The 18,790-nt window shown below is 39.7% G+C and overlaps 1 protein-coding gene across 1 annotated transcript in view; it reads left to right on the top strand.

The window, feature by feature from the left end:
- Positions 1 to 15,315, top strand: part of LOC114356037 (uncharacterized) — a 143,881-nt gene extending 128,566 nt beyond the window's left edge. Inside the window, exons 13-19 of the mRNA XM_028309122.1 lie at positions 233 to 351; positions 843 to 931; positions 1,682 to 1,799; positions 2,372 to 2,469; positions 5,189 to 5,330; positions 6,209 to 6,320; positions 15,233 to 15,315. Coding sequence (XP_028164923.1) covers positions 233 to 351; positions 843 to 931; positions 1,682 to 1,799; positions 2,372 to 2,469; positions 5,189 to 5,330; positions 6,209 to 6,320; positions 15,233 to 15,315 — 761 coding nt within the window. The remainder of the gene's footprint in view (positions 1 to 232; positions 352 to 842; positions 932 to 1,681; positions 1,800 to 2,371; positions 2,470 to 5,188; positions 5,331 to 6,208; positions 6,321 to 15,232) is intronic.
- Positions 15,316 to 18,790: the final 3,475 nt, after the last annotated feature.

Here is an 18,790-nt window from a genome sequence, read left to right as displayed (position 1 = left end):
TTCTATCTACCCACGTATCAATAAGGCTCACTTTGCAGTGTGCACGTCAATATACTGGTTACTGATTTACCTTTGGTACTTTATCTAATTACGCGCGAGCCGAGCGATAAGAATGGGTGTAGCTTGGGGTCATTGGATGAAATTCTATCTGCTCGGCGACCGGAATTTGTACGTGTCTTCTGTAAGCAAATAAGGCGCTATCTATCCATTAATAAGGTTCATTTTGTTGCAGCGTGTACGTCAATATACTGCTTCCTGTGCGGACTGCACTCGGACTTCACGTTGGCGCGCATCCTGTACGGCCAGCCGCAGGGCAACGCGCCCTACTTCCCCTGCCTCCTTACTCACCAGGTAACTATGTCTCCTCACTACCCCACCCTCCTCTAAACTACAGCACATTTTGTTACGTAGTACCAACTCTTGATTAGTTTGGGAAAAGAAGTCCAAAGATCCGTCCATTGACTTCTACTTTTAACTGGATTCGCTGAAGACGTCAAAAACATCTGCTCGGCCCGAAAAGGGGAGATATTAATGTTCAAATAAAACTCTTATTTATATAGCAATACAACAACACAACAAAAGCAAACAATCTTGTTTGATACGAGAGGGGAAATGATAGTTGATCAATTTCTTTAAAAAAAAATAATATCTGAAGATATTTTTTTTAGTTTTCGATGATGATGACTCATAAAACATGTGGAATTTGAGAGCCACCTCTTTCAAATGGAATAAGTTTTTTTTACAATACTCGTGTTTTTTCACCTTGTTTTTTATCGTATCGTATTTAGTGTAGAGAAAAATATTTTTACTGACTAATAATAATATTTGTTTCTTCTTCCCAGAGCCATCCAAACGCGGAACAGTTACGGGAAAACGGTTCCGCACTAGTCTGTACATTCTGTTACCACTCGTTACTAAGTCAGTGGCGAAGGTGAGTTATTAGTTTATTTACTACATTTGTTTATTTAAGACATTATGTGAAATGTAAGCAAGGGGTTTTTTTCCGGATGAAACGCGTTGCGATATACGGTCTCATAACCATTATGGGACTCTTTAATTAATCATTTATTTATTTTACCAATGGTCCGTGACCCTGACTCGGCATGGGGAACACTGAAAACCAGCGCCGTGGCCTTCGTCACCGTGGGCCACGGCATATGCTGAGAGGGGTCCCGTTGCAGTGGGCATCTTGTTGGTGGATGGGTGGCACTGCTCTGTTTACTCTTGTTTTTATTTTTTCTTCTTCCATTATTATGTGCCACTGTCATGTCTATGTGTGATGTCCATTGTAATAAATGTCTTTCTTTGTTTCTTTCTAATGAGGGGCTATCAACGCTCAGTTCCATGTGCGAAGTTTGCTCACTGAGAGCTTTCTCAGGCCAATATTACTGATGCACGGTTATAATGAACAGAGATAAAAACGAGAGTGAATAGGCACTTACAGGGCAGATATGTACCATCCTAGACTGCATCTCACTTAACACCAGGTGCGATTGTGGTCAAATACCTGCCTTGTTATGCATAAAAAAAAAACGCCGAGCTCGTTTTAGACTCTGTAGAACGCCATTTTGTGGCGCTGGCGTGCCGCCATCTTGTTAAAGGACCGTGTTTTTGCTCCCATTTCCTTCCAATACATTATTTTACGTTAAATCTTCTTTTAAATATAAATCTTTTTTCTCAGGTACGAGTCATTAGGCGGCTACCCACCCGAGAGGCGAGCGTACAACACGCACGACTATCACTGCCATCTGTGTGGAATCAAGACCTACAGAAAGCGAGTGCGAGCGCTACCTATAAAGGTACCCACATAGTTTATCCTTTATTACAACTAAAGCCTGGTCCGTGAGCACGTAGAATCCCGTCAAATACCCATCCTTATCGCTCGCGCGTAATTATATTGCTGTCGCGACTGTGCGACGCGCGCCCGCAGCGAGTGTGCGAGCGCGACAGCAACATAATTACGTGCGAGCGACAAGGATGAACAGCTTGGGGTCATTGGACGGGATTCTACGTGCTCACGGACCAGGCTTTACGTAAAGGACACATTCAGCACTAAATGTGGGTCCTACCGAATATCGCATTCGGACGAATATTCGGTTTAAATAGGCGCCGAATTTACTTCGAAATCATCATTTGATTTAGATTTCATTTAAAATTAATTTTCTTTTGATTTTTCTGTCTTATTAAATTAATTTAAGCTATCGAATTTCGGCAGAACTAACCGAAATTGACGGGAGTCGAAGTTCTGTAAAAGCTGCCGAAATAATACTAAATGTAAAACGAATTTCTGTGCATCTCTCTTACTCGTATTTGTCTTAATATGCCATTTGTATTTAAGTTACACAGTCAAACAATATGTTGTTTGTTCCAGGAATTCCCATTTTTAGTGCAAAGGCGGACTGAAAATTCGTTATTATTAGAAAATGGCGACTACGCCGTAGTATGTTTAGACTGTTATGAAAGTTTAAGGTAAGTTGGAGTAGTTTTAGCTCTTCCTTTTCTAATAATAATCAGTACCTCTAGTAGGAAAAACTTTCGAGTTCGTTTCGTTGCGTATTCAAAGTGTCATCGAAAAATTTTGTATGAAAAATTAAACAGCGCCCCCTAGGGCGGCTATAATATAGGGGGCGCTGTTTAATTTTTCATACAAAATTTTTCGATGACACTTTGAATACGCAACGAAACGAACTCGAAAGTTTTTCCTACTAGAGGTACTGAATTTGTCGATGTTTTTATAGTAACTTTTAAATAACTTATATGTATTGTTTCTCCTTTCAGTCATTCATCTATTCATATAATTTAAAAAATTGATTATTTCTATAAACAATTTCATCCCTAAGCAGGGCCTACGCTAGAACTTGTGGGGTCTCAGCCATTCGTGTATGTATCGAAAAATAGTACGAACAGCGCAGTGGGAATATTGTTGATTTGCCACAAAGTTGATTAGGTACCTAAGTACCCGTTCAAGTTTTAGCGTAGGCCCTAAGACAAGCGATCGCCTTTTGTTTTTTTCTACTGATAAACCACAACTATCCAATCTTTGATCATCGTTTTTATTCCATTTTAAAAAGATTATTAGTAAAATTTAGTGACCGACCGAATATTCGTTTTCGTTTTCGTTTTCGGCCATTTTCGGCCAAAAAATGGACATTCGGCCATATTTTCGTTTTCGGCCAAAAACCAGCCGAAGCTTCGGCCAAACCGAATATCAGAAATACGTGAATAAGATGGTGACGTTTATCGTTCCGATATCTTCGGGAGTGAATCTGGTGCACTCATGGTTCCAATCAGACTTGAACGAACGCGGTATTGTCACACTCTTTTGAAGTTGTGAAGTGAGGTTACGTTGAAAAGGGGGTCCAGCTAGAATTTTCCAAGTTCAAAATTGAATACAAATAAAACCAAAGAGTTTTCATTAACTTTAATTGTTTCAAAATAGAGTCTAATGCGGATTTGAAATACGCTATGAGTCACTGGTCGGAAGCCTACAGAGCGTTCGCAGTTGAGCAATAAGTGTTTGAAATGTATTGTCGAATGATCGATGAATGTCTGATACCACAACTGCAACTGCATCCCGGTCAACTACGTAACTCTATTTCAGCAAGAAGGTGTCTCACCATACACGGAGATTACCTCGATGGAGACACTGAGGACTATTTTTTTCACCCACTCTAAGACTTAAAGGAAACGATCTATGAAAGCAAAACAAGGAGACAGGATATTCCGCGATTCTGCACAAAACCCTAAAAGAAATACCCCTCATCAACAGGATAGGTACCCTGTGTACACATCTTCGACCAAAGATAATATCCAGCTTACAGCGGAAACGCGAAATTGCTCTGGAATCAATGAAGTTAGGATATACCGACGTCTTCAAAACTGAAATAAGTACTAGGAGGTCTTCTCGAATGACCTAAACATAAGAATATCAACAACATTAGATAAGAATTAAATATTCTCAGATAGTGCATCCGTACTGCAAGCGCTACAAAGCAATACATTGTCATAATGTTATCAAATTGTGTTTCATGAAATGTATAGAAATAGGCTATTGATGAAACTTTTGTCCGTGACGTGAGACAGATTATAACATTTGTTGAGACCAAAAGCTAGTTAGCAGTCGATCGTAACAGAATATTACTTGTTTATTGCTTTACGAATTTGATAATGATAACACAGCCAAAAAATATTTCACCTAGTTACCTACCTATATGAATAATTTAATTTTGTAATATTATTTGTACCTATGATTTACCAATGGCATTATAATAAACACGATACAATAATTAATTATAGTCTTTCAATTAAAGAAACTTTCAATATTAAATCGATCCATAATTCATTTATCTCGTTAGGTTCATTCATTCATTCATTTACATAACTATCGATAAAAATTTACGATCTTTTCCCAGCACTAAATGTCATTATTTGACAATTGTCAAACCTCTCCCCCCGCAAAAAGTGGTTGATCGTGTTTCCTTAGAAATCTTGTAGGTTTCGTGTCCAGTGGTTTATTCGTCCAAGATGACAGGCCATCGTCTTTTGTTTATGCCGTATACGCGAGTCGTCACTGCTCTTATACAGGGTGTCAGGGTCAGGTAAATGGGTATATGAGCCGACACTAGCCCATGTTAACATGGGCATATAAATGGTATGGTGAAGTCAGAAATTTGATATTATCATTTAATTTTTTTTAATTTTCATACAAAATAATTTATAAAATCCGATTTGTATGAAAATTAAAATAATTAAAATTAAGATATCAATTTTCTGACTTCACCATACCATTTATATGACCATGTTAACATGGGCTAGTGTCGGCTCATATACCCATTTACCTAACACCCTGTATAAGTAACGGAATTAAGTTTAAAAATATAAGTTTTACCCGTCATTAACCCTTCGGTGCGCTGGTAACTGGTGGTAAGCGCCGGTAGAGACATGTCGTCGCTTGCCTCTCTAACTGACGTATCTGAAATTTTTTTCGAAACCGAGTTATCTACACCATCTTAATCAATTTCGCAAGACGAATCGATCTGTCTAATCGCCTGAAAATTTTGCAAAATGTCAGAGTGGCAAGCGACGATGTATAGGCTCCTTAAGAGCAAAATATTTGACAATTTGCAAGTACTATTTAAATAGTCTATACAAATAAAGACATTTTTGACTTCGACTTTGACGTTCGCAGAACACAAGCGCAAGACTACGAGCGGCGCGGCGTGCCGGTGGAGAAGCGCGAGTACAACTGGCTGCAGCAGCCGCCGCCGCCCGAGGACTCCGCCGACGTCACCATCGCGCGCCTGCCGTCCGGCGACCGCTCCGACAAGCTGGTAACCATACAAAGTCGGGACTATTCCCACCTCTCGTTCCCACCACTGCATCTCCTGTGTAGCCAGCATCTGCAGCTTGACCGCCATAAAAACCCAACCAATGAAGGTCAAGTGTGTCCCGGGGGAAAGTTAAACTGTCGTTGGACCCGCAACGAAATTAATCAGAAGAACATAGGAGGAGTTCGAAATTAAGGTTCGACTGCCCTCCATTGCAAAGCGGATGACAGGTGACAAACAAAGGTATTAAAACCTTTAAGAAAAAATTATGCACCACGAACAATAAATATTAATTAAGGGGGCCTATCATAAGAACAATTAGCAACTAACTGGTAACCATACAGCGATTACTATAACATACAATGTTGGGCAAGGCACGTACCCTGACGACCTGTGGGATAGCAAGGTTATGGAATGGATCCCACGTACAGGCAAGTGCGGGGACAGGAAGAAGCTGGATGCAGGCCGCTACCTACCGGTATACTAATAAACTATTCAATATAATTTATTTATCAAAAACCGAACTCCAGAAATTCAGCCGGAGGTTAAAAATGTATGGAAGTAATTGGGGAGAGGCCTTATGTTCAGTAGTGGACGTCCGACGTGGTATCAGCTGAAGGCTGTTGGGACAGAAAATTTCTCAAGTAGCGGACCACAGAACAAGAGATGTAATGTAATCAGGCTTCCTATTCAGTGGACTGACAATCTGGTGAAGGTCACAGAGCTAAATCTTTGTGGGAATATCTTCCAGGGAGGTTCTTTGTCCAGTTGTGAACGTCTTTTAGACGGCGAGATAAACACATTATAAACAGATGGTGCCCAAAACAGAGATACAGCCATAACAGATTAGTATTCTGCCTTACTCAGTGCTATCCCCGCAGATCCCCCAATCGCTGGTGCTGAGCCGGAGCTCGAGCAAGCGCAACAGCCCCAAGGCGAGCGCGCTGCCCGACGCGCGCCGCCCGCCGCCCAAGCTCGACAAGCCCGATCCAGGTCAGTGACGATAATTGGATTGTTTTAACGCACTCACACAACGCTTAGCATAAAAATAACGAGAACATTTTAACGGGTTATGATGAAAGGTTCGAGCAGATATCTAACAGCAGTACAAATCCTTAAATCGATCACGCCAGTTTAAAAAAAATCTCCTAATCCAAGTTAACTACGTGTGTCCATTATTATTATGTTTCATCATCATCACAATCTTCGCCAAAATATCGAATGTGTCTAAAAATCGCGCAACAATTGGTAAATTAACTTTGTAAAAATCCAAAATTAATTTTCCTTTCCGAACGTTTCCAAAGCGACGAAAATCACTCCGGAAAATTTGGTTTCTTTGTAGATAATACAATTCATATTTAAACAGCGAGGATAGGGTCGAAGGGTAACCACCTGTGGATGGGACCTCCTTACCCGCCCCGTCGTTTGCCAAAGAATAAAAAGACAGATTAGACTATACAAACAATTTCTGCCTAAAAGGCGCGGGATTCTGAAAGGAATTGTTTTTTTTTTAAGTTTAAATCAATAGTTCCAAAATGCTACATGCGGCTTACTAATATTATAGGGATTTGTGATTGGTATTTCAAACTAAGCCGTATCCAAACTATCCCAACGATTCCGAAGTAAGCATACTAATCTTGTCTCATTTTGTTTTACATCTTTAGCAAAGTTGCGTATTTCCTATTAAATTTAAATCATTAACTCATTATTTTTATAGTATAGTGTCATAATTTGCAATGTCTCTAAGAACTGACCTTTTTTGTAATTAATACACGTCGATTCCAAACATCAGACGAGTGTCGCATCTGTTCCCTAAGTATTCTATCCCCCATCCGTTGCTAGGCAACCGCAGGCGTCAAGTGTGCTCAGTATGCGGTGCACGTAGCGTGGCGCCTCCAGGGTTCACTCAACTCGGAGACTTGCGGGAAACTTTGTTTATATTGATTTTTGATCAAGGAGGCCTGTTGTGCAAAGTACGGGATTTGATCACAGATAAGCGTAAGATATTGTATTGTGTCAGATGTTTTGGAGTTTTTCATCTGCTTTAGTTTGGATCTATCACTTACAGCACGAGTCAGGGAAAGTCTCTCTTAAAGGAAAATCATGGGAGGTATTCTGAAATTAAATTGATCCTCTTAACATTTATTTTACTTGAAAGAAAACATTTTTATCATATTATAATTTCAACAGCGTTTATTTTCGCTAACGTTTATCTTCCAACATTTCAATAATGATTGTTATATTAAATAATCTTTTCAGTTCTCACCACACTACACATTTTGCAGGAACTTGGCATTAGGCCATTAGTGTGCCAGATAATGTTTTACAGCATCGCACATGTATTACCTTATCTAAGTACATCACTGCTATTTTAATTATATTTAACTTTTGAAATGACAAAATAAATAAGGTAACTTAGTATTTTGGTTAAAAAACCAGAAAAGCTCTGAAACGTCGTCTTATTAAGTTTGCTTCCATATACGTCTTTCCATGCATATGTTATTATTTATCCCAGATAAGCCAATATCGCAATAAATATACAAATCGCAGGCAACCGGAATACAACATTTTCTAAACAAAGCCGAAAATAAATCCGTCCCCATAACATCGCCCAAATACAATATGCTGATATTTCCAATACCCGTGTAACTTTCTGTTGAAATTATGAACTCTGTGCCAAGGCTGTAAGGTTGATATTGTGATGACGGCGCGAGAAATGACGTTTGGGTATCGAGGGTCTAATATTATGAGAGTAAGCCGGGGTATCACAACGTATTCGTATCGGGCATAGATTGTGTATTGGTTGACGGTTGGTGCATATCATAAGCGGTAGCGATTTTGGTAGAAAAAAAATATCAGATTTAAAATGAGGAAAAATTGAATCTAGTGCTTGAAATTATTGGTCAGAAATGCTTCGCGTTATTTATATTTTACTTACTACTTAAACTTAGCATAAATCTTCTGATGCCAAAAACTGCGATGACTACGCAGCGCCATCTGTTGGTTTCATAATTGAAACACACTGTGACTTTGCTTAGTGATTTTTGGTCAGTTATTTGCTTCTTCAATGAGAGTTTCCTTATTTGTGCTCACCAGCCAACTGAGCAAAATTAAGAAAATACTCAATATGAGGGTAGTTAAAAATCTTCAAGCCCGCCCGAACGGACGACGCCGCGAACCGCCAGTCTGCTTGTGACCACGGCTGCAGCATCGCAGCCGAAACGTCAAGCCGTGAGTACATAATGTAACTCATTAATAAACGTCGCGTTAAGACCCGTGTCTTACTATTTTAATTGAAATGGAACGCGAAAGTTTAAAATCTTATAAGAAATAGGATACACGTTCAAAAATAATTTATATTAATTGAAATTGACAGTTATTATCTACTATTAAATATACAGCACTCGTGTCCTTTTAAGCACGTCCTCTAACTCCCCCGTCCATCAATCGCTCCATTTCACCCCCTGTCCCCGCGTGACGTCACCGCGCGCCATCGCAATTGATTCGCCACGGTTTATTGTGTTTGCCGTTGTCGCGTCACTCGCAAAATGGACGCCGAACGAGTGGGCGCGACGACAATCTAATTTGAGTGCAATTAGATGCCTGTAGGGTTCGTTTTACTATGGGGATGTTATAGCGGAGCTCAATTTTGAAGTGCTTAGTTTTTGGCGATTCGCACTATTTGCTAGATACGAATTCTTTCAAATAAAAAATGTCAATTTCCGATCACAGTGGCGCCATGGGACCACCTTTTAAGATTTTTTATACATTTTCATCCCAAAAGCTTTAAAGCGGGCATCTAACCTTTTTATAACTTAGATATTCTTAATTTTTTTAATATAAGTATTCCATTTATTACATTTTGAAGTAGAGAGAAGACAGATACTGTAACTGTACTTGACGTGATATGTCTTTAAAGTTTTGCCATAAACGAACCCTAAACTAATTTGTCTCCCTTTTTTCAAATATTTTTTTTTTCTTTCTTTCTTTTTTCTTAGCAATAGAACTCCGAAATGATATCGATAGTAAATCCTAAAACAAAACACCTCCATCCCTCCTGTTGGTTTTGGTATACATTACAAAGATTAACTCCCGGTAAGAGCATCGGGACTCCCCGAGGCGACAACGGGAGCCGAAGCCGGGATTATTGGAAAGCCATTTGCGGGGTCGGGGATAGGCCGTGGCTCCACTGAGAGCGGGCGCGTGACCCTGAAGTGTTAAAAGGTTAAAGTGTCAGTTAGACGCCTTGAAAGTCGATGCGTGTAGACTTAACGTCAGGTGAGATTTCTGTTTATTATTTATTGTTTATACTTGCCTATTTGCTGAAAATTAAATTCAGTTTATATGACATTACATTCCGAGCTACGTGCCAATGTCGCGGCAGCGATACATCGGCAGCACTGACTGATGCGCGGTATTGTCACCCTACTGAAAGATGTTATATGAGATGACATTTCGAGATGCGCAGCAATGCAATGGCAGCACTGTTGCGTACAGTGAAGTTCAGAGTCATACCTTTATGCCACAGATTTATTTAGGACTTAAAAGTCAGCGTCAAATAGTTTGTGACACATCTTACAATTGTAATAAGTTTGTGTTGTCAACCAGTACAATGTATCAACTTCTCCGCTACGTACCACACCACGTCCGCTCGCAAGCTGGCAATAGACAATAGGCGCGCCGATTGGATGTCCCCCGCCGAGTCGCCGCCGAACAATCCACGCCGGTTAATTGACGACGCCGGTGTTTTTCCGGCGTTCACTTTACACACGTACCGTGAAAATGGAAAGAGCTTCAAGTTAAGCCTTTTTATTGTTTAGATAACTGAAATGCGGTCCTGATTTCAATTTTAATCATTACTATGAACTAATGCTCGCTTGAACTGTCTTGGTGTACTTGTGACATCAATTTGACAAAATGATTATATGAGACAGAAAATTTCAAAAATGACTCTCTCTTTCTTGCTATACTTAATTTTCTAACTAAATATTTTTTCAACGCCAATTTAGTTATACTGCTTCATTTTAAAACTACCCTCTGTTCATCATGTGTTGCCAGCATAATTTGTATACAATATTTATTCCTGGAAAACTGCTCGATTCGGCCAAACAAGCGCATGGAAACGAACGAGGAATTTGATATTCCGCACAATGAAATTGTTTCCTTTGTGCTGTCAGGGTTACTTACAACTTGTTGGGGTGTTATGACCTTTATTGCTTGCGGGGTAAAGTTCACGTGTTAGCAGAGTTCGTGCAGGTCGCCAACTTGGGTTAATCTAGTTGTGACCCGGGTCGTATTAATATAATTTAGGATGGTTTTTCCTAATGACATTTATTTCCCCTGCAGGATTACTTGGTTAAATACAGATTGTAGACCAAGATTTTGTAGGTAAAGAAATAATCTTACATACAGCCAAGTTAAAACTTAGTTATTCATATTTTTACTACGTTCATAGTAAAAAATACTCGCATTCAACTGGTTGGAACGTGGAATGCTGCGATTAAGCCTCTTTATGTACTGAATAAAGTAATATGAAAGTTGGCGCCCAACATGGTGCATGAATAATGAATTTCCGTCTCGCAATTAATTATCTTTTTAGTACTTGTCTCGAATATCCGGCTCTTGAAGAAACAAGACAATATAGTTCTTCTGTCAGTTGTCGAGTCGCGTTTGTGCTGAACGTACCAGTTGTTATTGGATGTTCAACCATAATTGGTTGTTATAAAGTTCATAGTGAAAAGCGTCGCTGTAGTTATTGTGACAACGCCACAGTCTGTTATTTGTTTCGGCTTAACTTGCAGCTTCCAATTGCAGTCGGACTCTTTTCAGTGTAAAAGTTGTATTTTAAAGCGATAAACTTGGCGCCCAACGTGGTGTTTTATTGAAATAGAATATAATTTATATTTTCTTTGTTACCAGAACCATTTAATATTTTTATCGTAACTTCAACATAACATGTGTCATATTCTTTGGTTAATTCGGTCACATAGGAAAATAAGGAACTTACCTCAATTTTTTTGTAACTATGATTATGGACCTACGTGTAATAGATTCAATTTAGTGATGGCTTGGAGATGCCTGAGTTTCTTGAGCATCGATTTAAAATACACGTACCTTACATCCTAATGCGGGTACCGGTAAACCGTACTTATTATTAACAAACTTTAGTTTATACAGATTATCTGCCAACTCAGCTAATTCCCGTCCTTCAAACCTGTTTCACTTGATCCTCATAATCAGCACTAGCCTTGGCAAAGTTTCGTGCAGCCATCCATCTAACCGACTGAGCTATTGGCGTCCTCAATCATTGTTTGTATTAGCGCCGGCTCTAAGTCTCTCGCGTAAGCTGAACGTGACTGTCGCCTGTAAAAGCTAAGATTGGCACAGTAGGTTCAGTGAGTGCCAACTAAGATAACTTTCAGTAGCGGCGTAACGGTGTTCCGCTCCGGGTTCCAAGCATCAGGGGGTGACACAAGTCGCGCAGATTAGTACTCACTGGCGATTATATTATCTTTCATCATCTGTGGGAACCTATAAGTGGTTTACTCGTTGCCTATCTTGTGTCATTATTACACACTGTAAAACCCTGGTTTTCCTAAATAAATAAATAAATAAATAAATCTTCGAATCGGTAGGAAACCCCAAAATCCTGGGGGGTACCAGGGGGTGCCTTAGGACTAATGACGGGGGGCGATCGCCCCGGGTGCCAACCCATGCTACGCCGCCACTGATAACTTTATAAAGTTTTGACTACTAGCTTTTCCTAAGGGTTCGCTAGCGCGGATTTATAGCCTAATCACTCGGGAATAATGTAGCTTTCCATTGGAGAAGGAAAGGTTCGGTAGTTTCAGATATTACTTCTTATTTTATCAGCGCGATCACTTCCATTTTCATTTCGAAAAATTAAGACATTGAGATTAAAAGTAGAAGCCTGGTGTACTCTACGTCGAAGTGGTCCAAATTCAGACCTAGTCTTTTAGTATAAAAAGCGATGACGATTCTATAGTTTCCACTTCGAATTTGGTATTTCTTATTGCTCGTCCACTGTGCTTGTACTATCGTCTATAATGGCGCCCAATATGGTGCTGCAAACCTCCATTTGCGCGCGACTCGAAACAACTGCAGCGAACATCGCAACAATAAAGCGATATATTTTTAGTCTTTCACCTTGACACTGGTCTATCGTCCGTTCACTGTGCATGTACTGTCGTCTATAATGGCGCTCGACATGGTGCCCCAAGTCACGGTAATATTATCATACAGTATTGTAACTTCATATAAACGGACGAAACACGAACTTTCCTTCGAAATTCAAATCTCGGTATGCGCTCGTGTCGCGAATGTGCCACGGTAACAAACGGATGATGTGTTGTTTTTGAAACAGTAAGCGCTCTTTTTTATAAAAATAATTACAACTACCTACTACTACTACATATTATGCATATAAATGGTATGGTGAAGTCAGTGATATCATTTTAATTTGTTTAATTTTCATACAAAATAAAATTTATAAAATCAGATTTGTATGCAAATTAAAATTATTAAAATTGATGATTATTTCAATTTTCTGACTTCACTAAGTATGTATACCATTTATATGCACATGTTAACATGGGCTAGTGTCGGCTTATAAACCCATTTACCTAACACCCTGTATAATAATCAAGAATTTTGTATGCCTCAGTCGAGGCGCATACATTTTACGGTGCGACCGATTTATAAGATTTATTACTAAATCCTAACACAAAATTATAATTTTTAATTAAATCTACTAATCACAAAACAACATGCATTTTATCCTATTTCATTCAGTAAGTTATTTTGTTTGTCAAAAGAAAATAAAAATATACAATCACAAAATACATTCACAAAACTAGATAAAAATTCTAAGTAGGCAGATGTAATGAAAATAGGGTCTGCAGGTGGGCAGCCCTATCGCATGTTGTCAATGGTGACGTACCGCGCGGCTGTTGACATTTATTTAAAAAATATGGCCGAGTTGGAATACTGTATAGATAGTATTACCGTGCCCAAGTTTCCATTTGTGCGCGACTTAAAACAACTACAGCGAACACCGCAGAAATAAAGCTAGTTATTCAGTCTTTCACCTCGTTACTGGACTTTCTTATCGTCCGTCCACCGTGCTTGTACTGTCGTCTATAATGGCGCCCAACATGGTGCCACAATCCTCCATTTTCGCGCGACTTGAATCAACTACAGCGAACATCGCAGCAATAAAGCGAGATATTTTTAGTCTTTCCCCTCTCAACTGGACTTTCTTATCGTCCGTCCACTGTGCTTGTACTGTCGCCTATTATAGCGCCCGATATGGTGCCGCAAACCTCCATTTGTGCGCGACTTGAAATAACTACAGTGTATATCGCAGCAATAAAGCTAGTTACTCATAGTCTTTCACTTTAAACTGGACTTTCTTATCGTCCGTCCACTGTGCTTGTACTGTGGTCTATAATGGCACCCAACATGGTGCCGCAAACCTCCATTTGTGCGCGACTTGAAATAACTACAGTTAACACCGCAGCAATAAAGCTAGTTACTCATAGTCTTTCACTTTAAACTGGACTTTCTTATCGTCCGTCCACTGTGCTTGTACTGTCATCTATAATGGCGCCCAACATGGTGCCGCAAACCTCCATTTGTGCGCGACTCGAAACAACTACAGCGAACATCGCAGCAATAAAGCTAGTTACTGTTGTTAGGGGCGTATTGTTTCCAAAGTGCTGCATTTTATTCCGTGGTGTTTACTAAATCGGACTTTTTATTGTTTTAAGCGTTAATACACTGGTATAAGGTCGTATTTGATATACATTTATAGGTGTATGTCGTTAAGTTCTGTCCTATTTCTCGTTATTTTGTTACTGTATTACTCGTGATTCTCAGAAGAGAAAGTAATCCTTGTTATACAGAAATAACGAATTCAGTTCTTGGAAATATCTTTTCCGAATAGCAGTCGTATCTTTCTGCGAACATAATAATGATTCTTTTGTTAAGTTATTGTTACAGACAAAAGAATGTAATTATTTACGTATCATACAAATATTGTATAGTCGTTCGTTGTCGTCGTTTGTATTATATCATAAGGGATCATCAATAATAAAGGTATTTCAACTCCCCACTCTACCACTGCGCTATAGATTCGTTAATGATTCGGTTAAATTAAAATAATTATCAAAATACCTCTTTATGCATACCTCCCTAAGCCTATCAACCGGGTCGTGTAAACCCAGACTCATTCCACTCGTCCCACAAACAAAATTATGAAGACTTGAAACACATCACGAATTATAATGAGGCCCTTGAATGCCCTGCATAGTGCTGAAATTTATTGCTGTATTTACGGATTATGAGTTACGTGATCGTTCGTCTCATCGTCTACTTATGTTATTTGAGGAATATTCTAAGAATTTTGTAAGTGCCAAAGTATATTACTATCGGCCACAGTATTAACTATTCATTTCTGTTTTTGCTCTCGCTCTCATCAAATGGTAATTCTTTGCGATAGAACGAGACGACATGACGGGCAATAGGTAGTTAACACTGTTGCCGATAGTACATAATATTTATTGTAATTTGCTTACTTATAAAATTTACACCATTCATTTTTCCACCATTGCATTGGCGGTACATTCGGAAACCTTTTCCTCTCATCCTGGAGTGTTAGTTTTAAGTACCTACATAACTTTTTGCCTCTGATAAGTTGGAGAGGGCCGGGTTCCTCGAGTGGAGACTAAATGACTTGATGATGACTAGTATACCCAGTTCATATGCACACGTGATTTCAGATCAGAAGTGCTTGATTCTTCGTGGGTAGTTCTTACAGACAAAACTGTTTAGCGCAGGTGTAGTCCCCCGTCATTACTTGTTCTGCATTCTTGTTGCATCAGCAGCGGTGAGCGCCATTGTGCGGCCTTTGTGCGGCCCTCGAGCGCGATACCGGCGGCCGCTTTGTGTGCCGAGTGGCCCGCAGTAAGAGTGGACGCAGTAACACTGAGGCTCTTCATAGTTGTGACTTGACTCAATTCTGCGATTGGCTCACTCGCCAAATCCTCTCAATTTGCATCTGGTGAATAATAAGGATGCTTCCGTGGAGAGACTAATGATGATTAACGCTCCTTACCAATGTCTGTATCTGCCAGAAATAGAGAAGATTTCTGGGTTGACCTAAAACTTGTAGCTATGATCTTCTGACAGATAATTTCCTAGCTAAGCATCAGGAGCCTGTGAAAGAGATTTTAAGTCTAGATGCTACGATTACCCGCCCGGGTCCCGCCGTTCATGAAACTATTGTCATTAATTTAATTTTGTCCATTACAAAAATTTGTTTACAAGCTCTATAGAAACCAAAAATAAGTGTGGAACGGTCATTCTGTATTCCATCTCCATTAGCCCCTACACTGGGAGCTGACACTTGACTCGCCAAGGGACGTAGTAATGATGCGGCGCGGATCACTGTTGTTTGCTTGTTTTTTAATAGTTGATGTTTATCGACGCTCTAGTATCAGCTTGGATCTATTTTGAGAACTAACTTGCATACTGTAAAAAATAAGTCAGTTTCTAAGCATTTTTATGTACTGGAATTTTGGCGCCCAACGTGGTGTTTTCATTTTTAAGTTTTTTATTTATTTTTGTGTGTATCTGTGTAATCAAATGGTATTGTAATCAATGGCATATTAAAAATGCATGTTTTCATCTAACCATGATGCATTCTTCTGTCCAAGTGACGCACTTTGGGCTCTCTGAAAATATTTTAAATTGACAAGTTAGAAAAACTCGTGTGAGTAACCTTGAACGTTTATCCCACGTTGCTCTCATCTTGCTGTCACCCTTTTCGATTCCAGAGCGCATGCGTGGTCCCGAGCGTTGATTCCCGCTAATGCTTCGCGCACTTGTTTGTTTCGCGCCTCATCTGTATCCAACCTTTTTGTTTATTTATTTTGCATGAAACGTTACGAAATAGGGATGCCAAAACGGTTCTGACGCAGAACGTGTACTTCGCAAAATCAGCATTTTGCGAAATGTGCACTTTTCCATACTAATATTATACAAACAAACTCTTCCGCCTTTATATTTGTATAGAAAAATCCGCATTTTGCGCACTGCACATTCTGCGTCAGACCCGCCAAAACCTTACAATGATATTTGTATTGATGTAACTGTTTTCTTTGCGTATAGCAGTTTTCTGTAGCTTTTTTTCTAAAGTTAATTGTGTAGTTATTTACTAAGATTAACCCAGGCACTGATCAAATTACCGTACTTCCAATTTCTTACAAACTGTTGCTAGTTTTTCGTATTCCAGCTACATTTCTCAGAATGGTTCTATCCAAAGAAATGCCCAGTGCCATACGGCGAAACGCAGGCAATTTTCCAGCGAAGGCAATGAAACAACGCTGGCGTCCTGCCAAAAACTACATGTTAGTCAGGCGAGGCAACCATTCTGGCTTATGAATGGTATTTGTTTCGTAAAAGGGCTTCAACTTGTTCTTTGTGAAAAAGAGCGACTGTTGAGTGTCTAAATTGATGTGTGCCCCACTCTTTTGCACATCAACCTCGTTATAAAATTTGAAAAAAAAAAGTCTAAATGTAATGAATTTATTACGTCCTTACAAGTTGTCAATAAATCTGTATTATTGTCTTTTAAAGTACCTACCTACTAATAAGTTTGACAGATGTATCCAAAAAATTTGGACCCAATAAAATAAAAAAATAAGAATAAAGGAAACACAATTGTAACTCAACAAATAATGAATCCTAATCTCTTCTCTAAAAGGTAGTTAACCACCATGGCTCAGAATATCTCACTGATACAGTAATGGGGCTCCAGACGAGCAGTCCTGGGTTGTATTGGGGTACTCGGCGCGTCTCTAACGAGAGGGCGGCGCTCAGGGTCCGAGGAGCGTTTGGATGGGGCAGTCTACTTGCATATCTCACGGGATACTTGAATGAGTGAGGCCCTTTTCACACGTCCCGGTTGCCGGCTAACCGGCGCCGGGTACCCGGTCGTGAAGTGTATGGGCATGCCGGATTAATTGCGCCGGAACATGTGAAAGCTACGTGCCATGCCCATACACTTCACCACCGGATACCCGGCGCCGGTTAGCCGGCAACCGGGACGTGTGAAAGGGGCCTGAGAGTGGAGATAGAGGTATTATATTATATCAGTCATGATTATTGTTTCAACTTCAAACAATAAACTTCAAACTTTGAAGTTTATTCATCCAATGACAGTTTAATTTTCCCCTGGGACAAATTTGACCTTCACTGGTTGGGTTTTTATTGGCGGTGAAGCTGTAGATCCTGGCTACACAGGAGTTGCAGCGGTGGAAAAGAGAGGCGGGAATAGTTCCGTTTGAAGTTTAGAAGACTACTGAAGAATATTAGAGTTACTTCAGCTACTAACCAGTCAGAAATTTACAAAATGTTCTTTCAAGAAATGACCAAATATTTGTATCTGTATCAGTTTCTAGACTGATGTGGTTATTTCTCTCTTTAAAATGGATGTTTTGAGCCTGAAATAGCCGCTTTGCAGAAAACCATACTCGGGAAATTGTTTAATAACAGAGTTGGAATAAAAACTACAGTTACGACGTCTTATTTGAAAAAGCCCAAGCCTCGTGTGAACGCAGCACTTCTCTGAATGCAGCGCGCGTGCCCTGACTATGGTGGATCTCGAGTGTCGGAGTACTTTGTTGTTTCGCTTCCGTTGCGATATCACCGGGACGTTTTGTATCTGTATCGATCCCCATTCGAGTTGCCGATTGCTTTATATCCTGGATGTAAAGTTTTAATTTTCTCTGCTATTGTATGTACGAACATGCTGTTTTTTTGTTGTATGAGTCATCACACACAAGCCCTTGGTGCCTTTACATATTTGCCTGAACATTCTTTTCAGTAAGATTCTGATTGAAATTGCGCTTCTCCGATAACTTCTCTAAACGTTGCTTGTATTGCTATTCTCGCAAAAATATCTATATCCTTACCGCATAATAATTCTGTAAACAAAAGCTCTATCACAGCTTAATCATCTTTGGATTAGTTACTTTAAAACAGCTTAGCGCTCGCGCGATGTTAAAGGCATACAGCGCCATCTATTTTCACTAGCGCAAATCCCTTACATACAGGGTGAACAATATGAAGATGTAATACAGGGTGTAGGTGTGTTTCTCAAAGCTGTTTAAAGGCAGTCGCTGGACCTAAGGGTGTTAGTCGTTAGTTTGGTATGCGCACGGCGTCGCCAGTCGCCACCTGCCTGAAATATGGTGTTTATATTTGCCGGTCTCCAGACAGGGGGGAACTGTGTCTCTTTGTCGACAAGTCTGGGCTTAACAACGATAGAGTCGGTCTGTTTTGTTGTTGGCGATTTTAATGGAGAGATGTATTGTAGTAATACAGGAGTTTTAAAGTATTCTTCTTCTACCTTTTGCGAGTTTACTCATTATTATCATGAG

The sequence above is a fragment of the Ostrinia furnacalis genome, unplaced genomic scaffold, assembly GCF_004193835.3.
Source record: "Ostrinia furnacalis isolate ACB-3 unplaced genomic scaffold, ASM419383v2 OfSCF2609, whole genome shotgun sequence".
In the NCBI taxonomy this organism is placed as follows: Eukaryota; Metazoa; Arthropoda; class Insecta; order Lepidoptera; family Crambidae; genus Ostrinia; species Ostrinia furnacalis.
The sequence above is the reverse complement of the archived record's forward strand: the minus strand, read 5'-3'. Positions and strand labels throughout refer to the sequence as shown.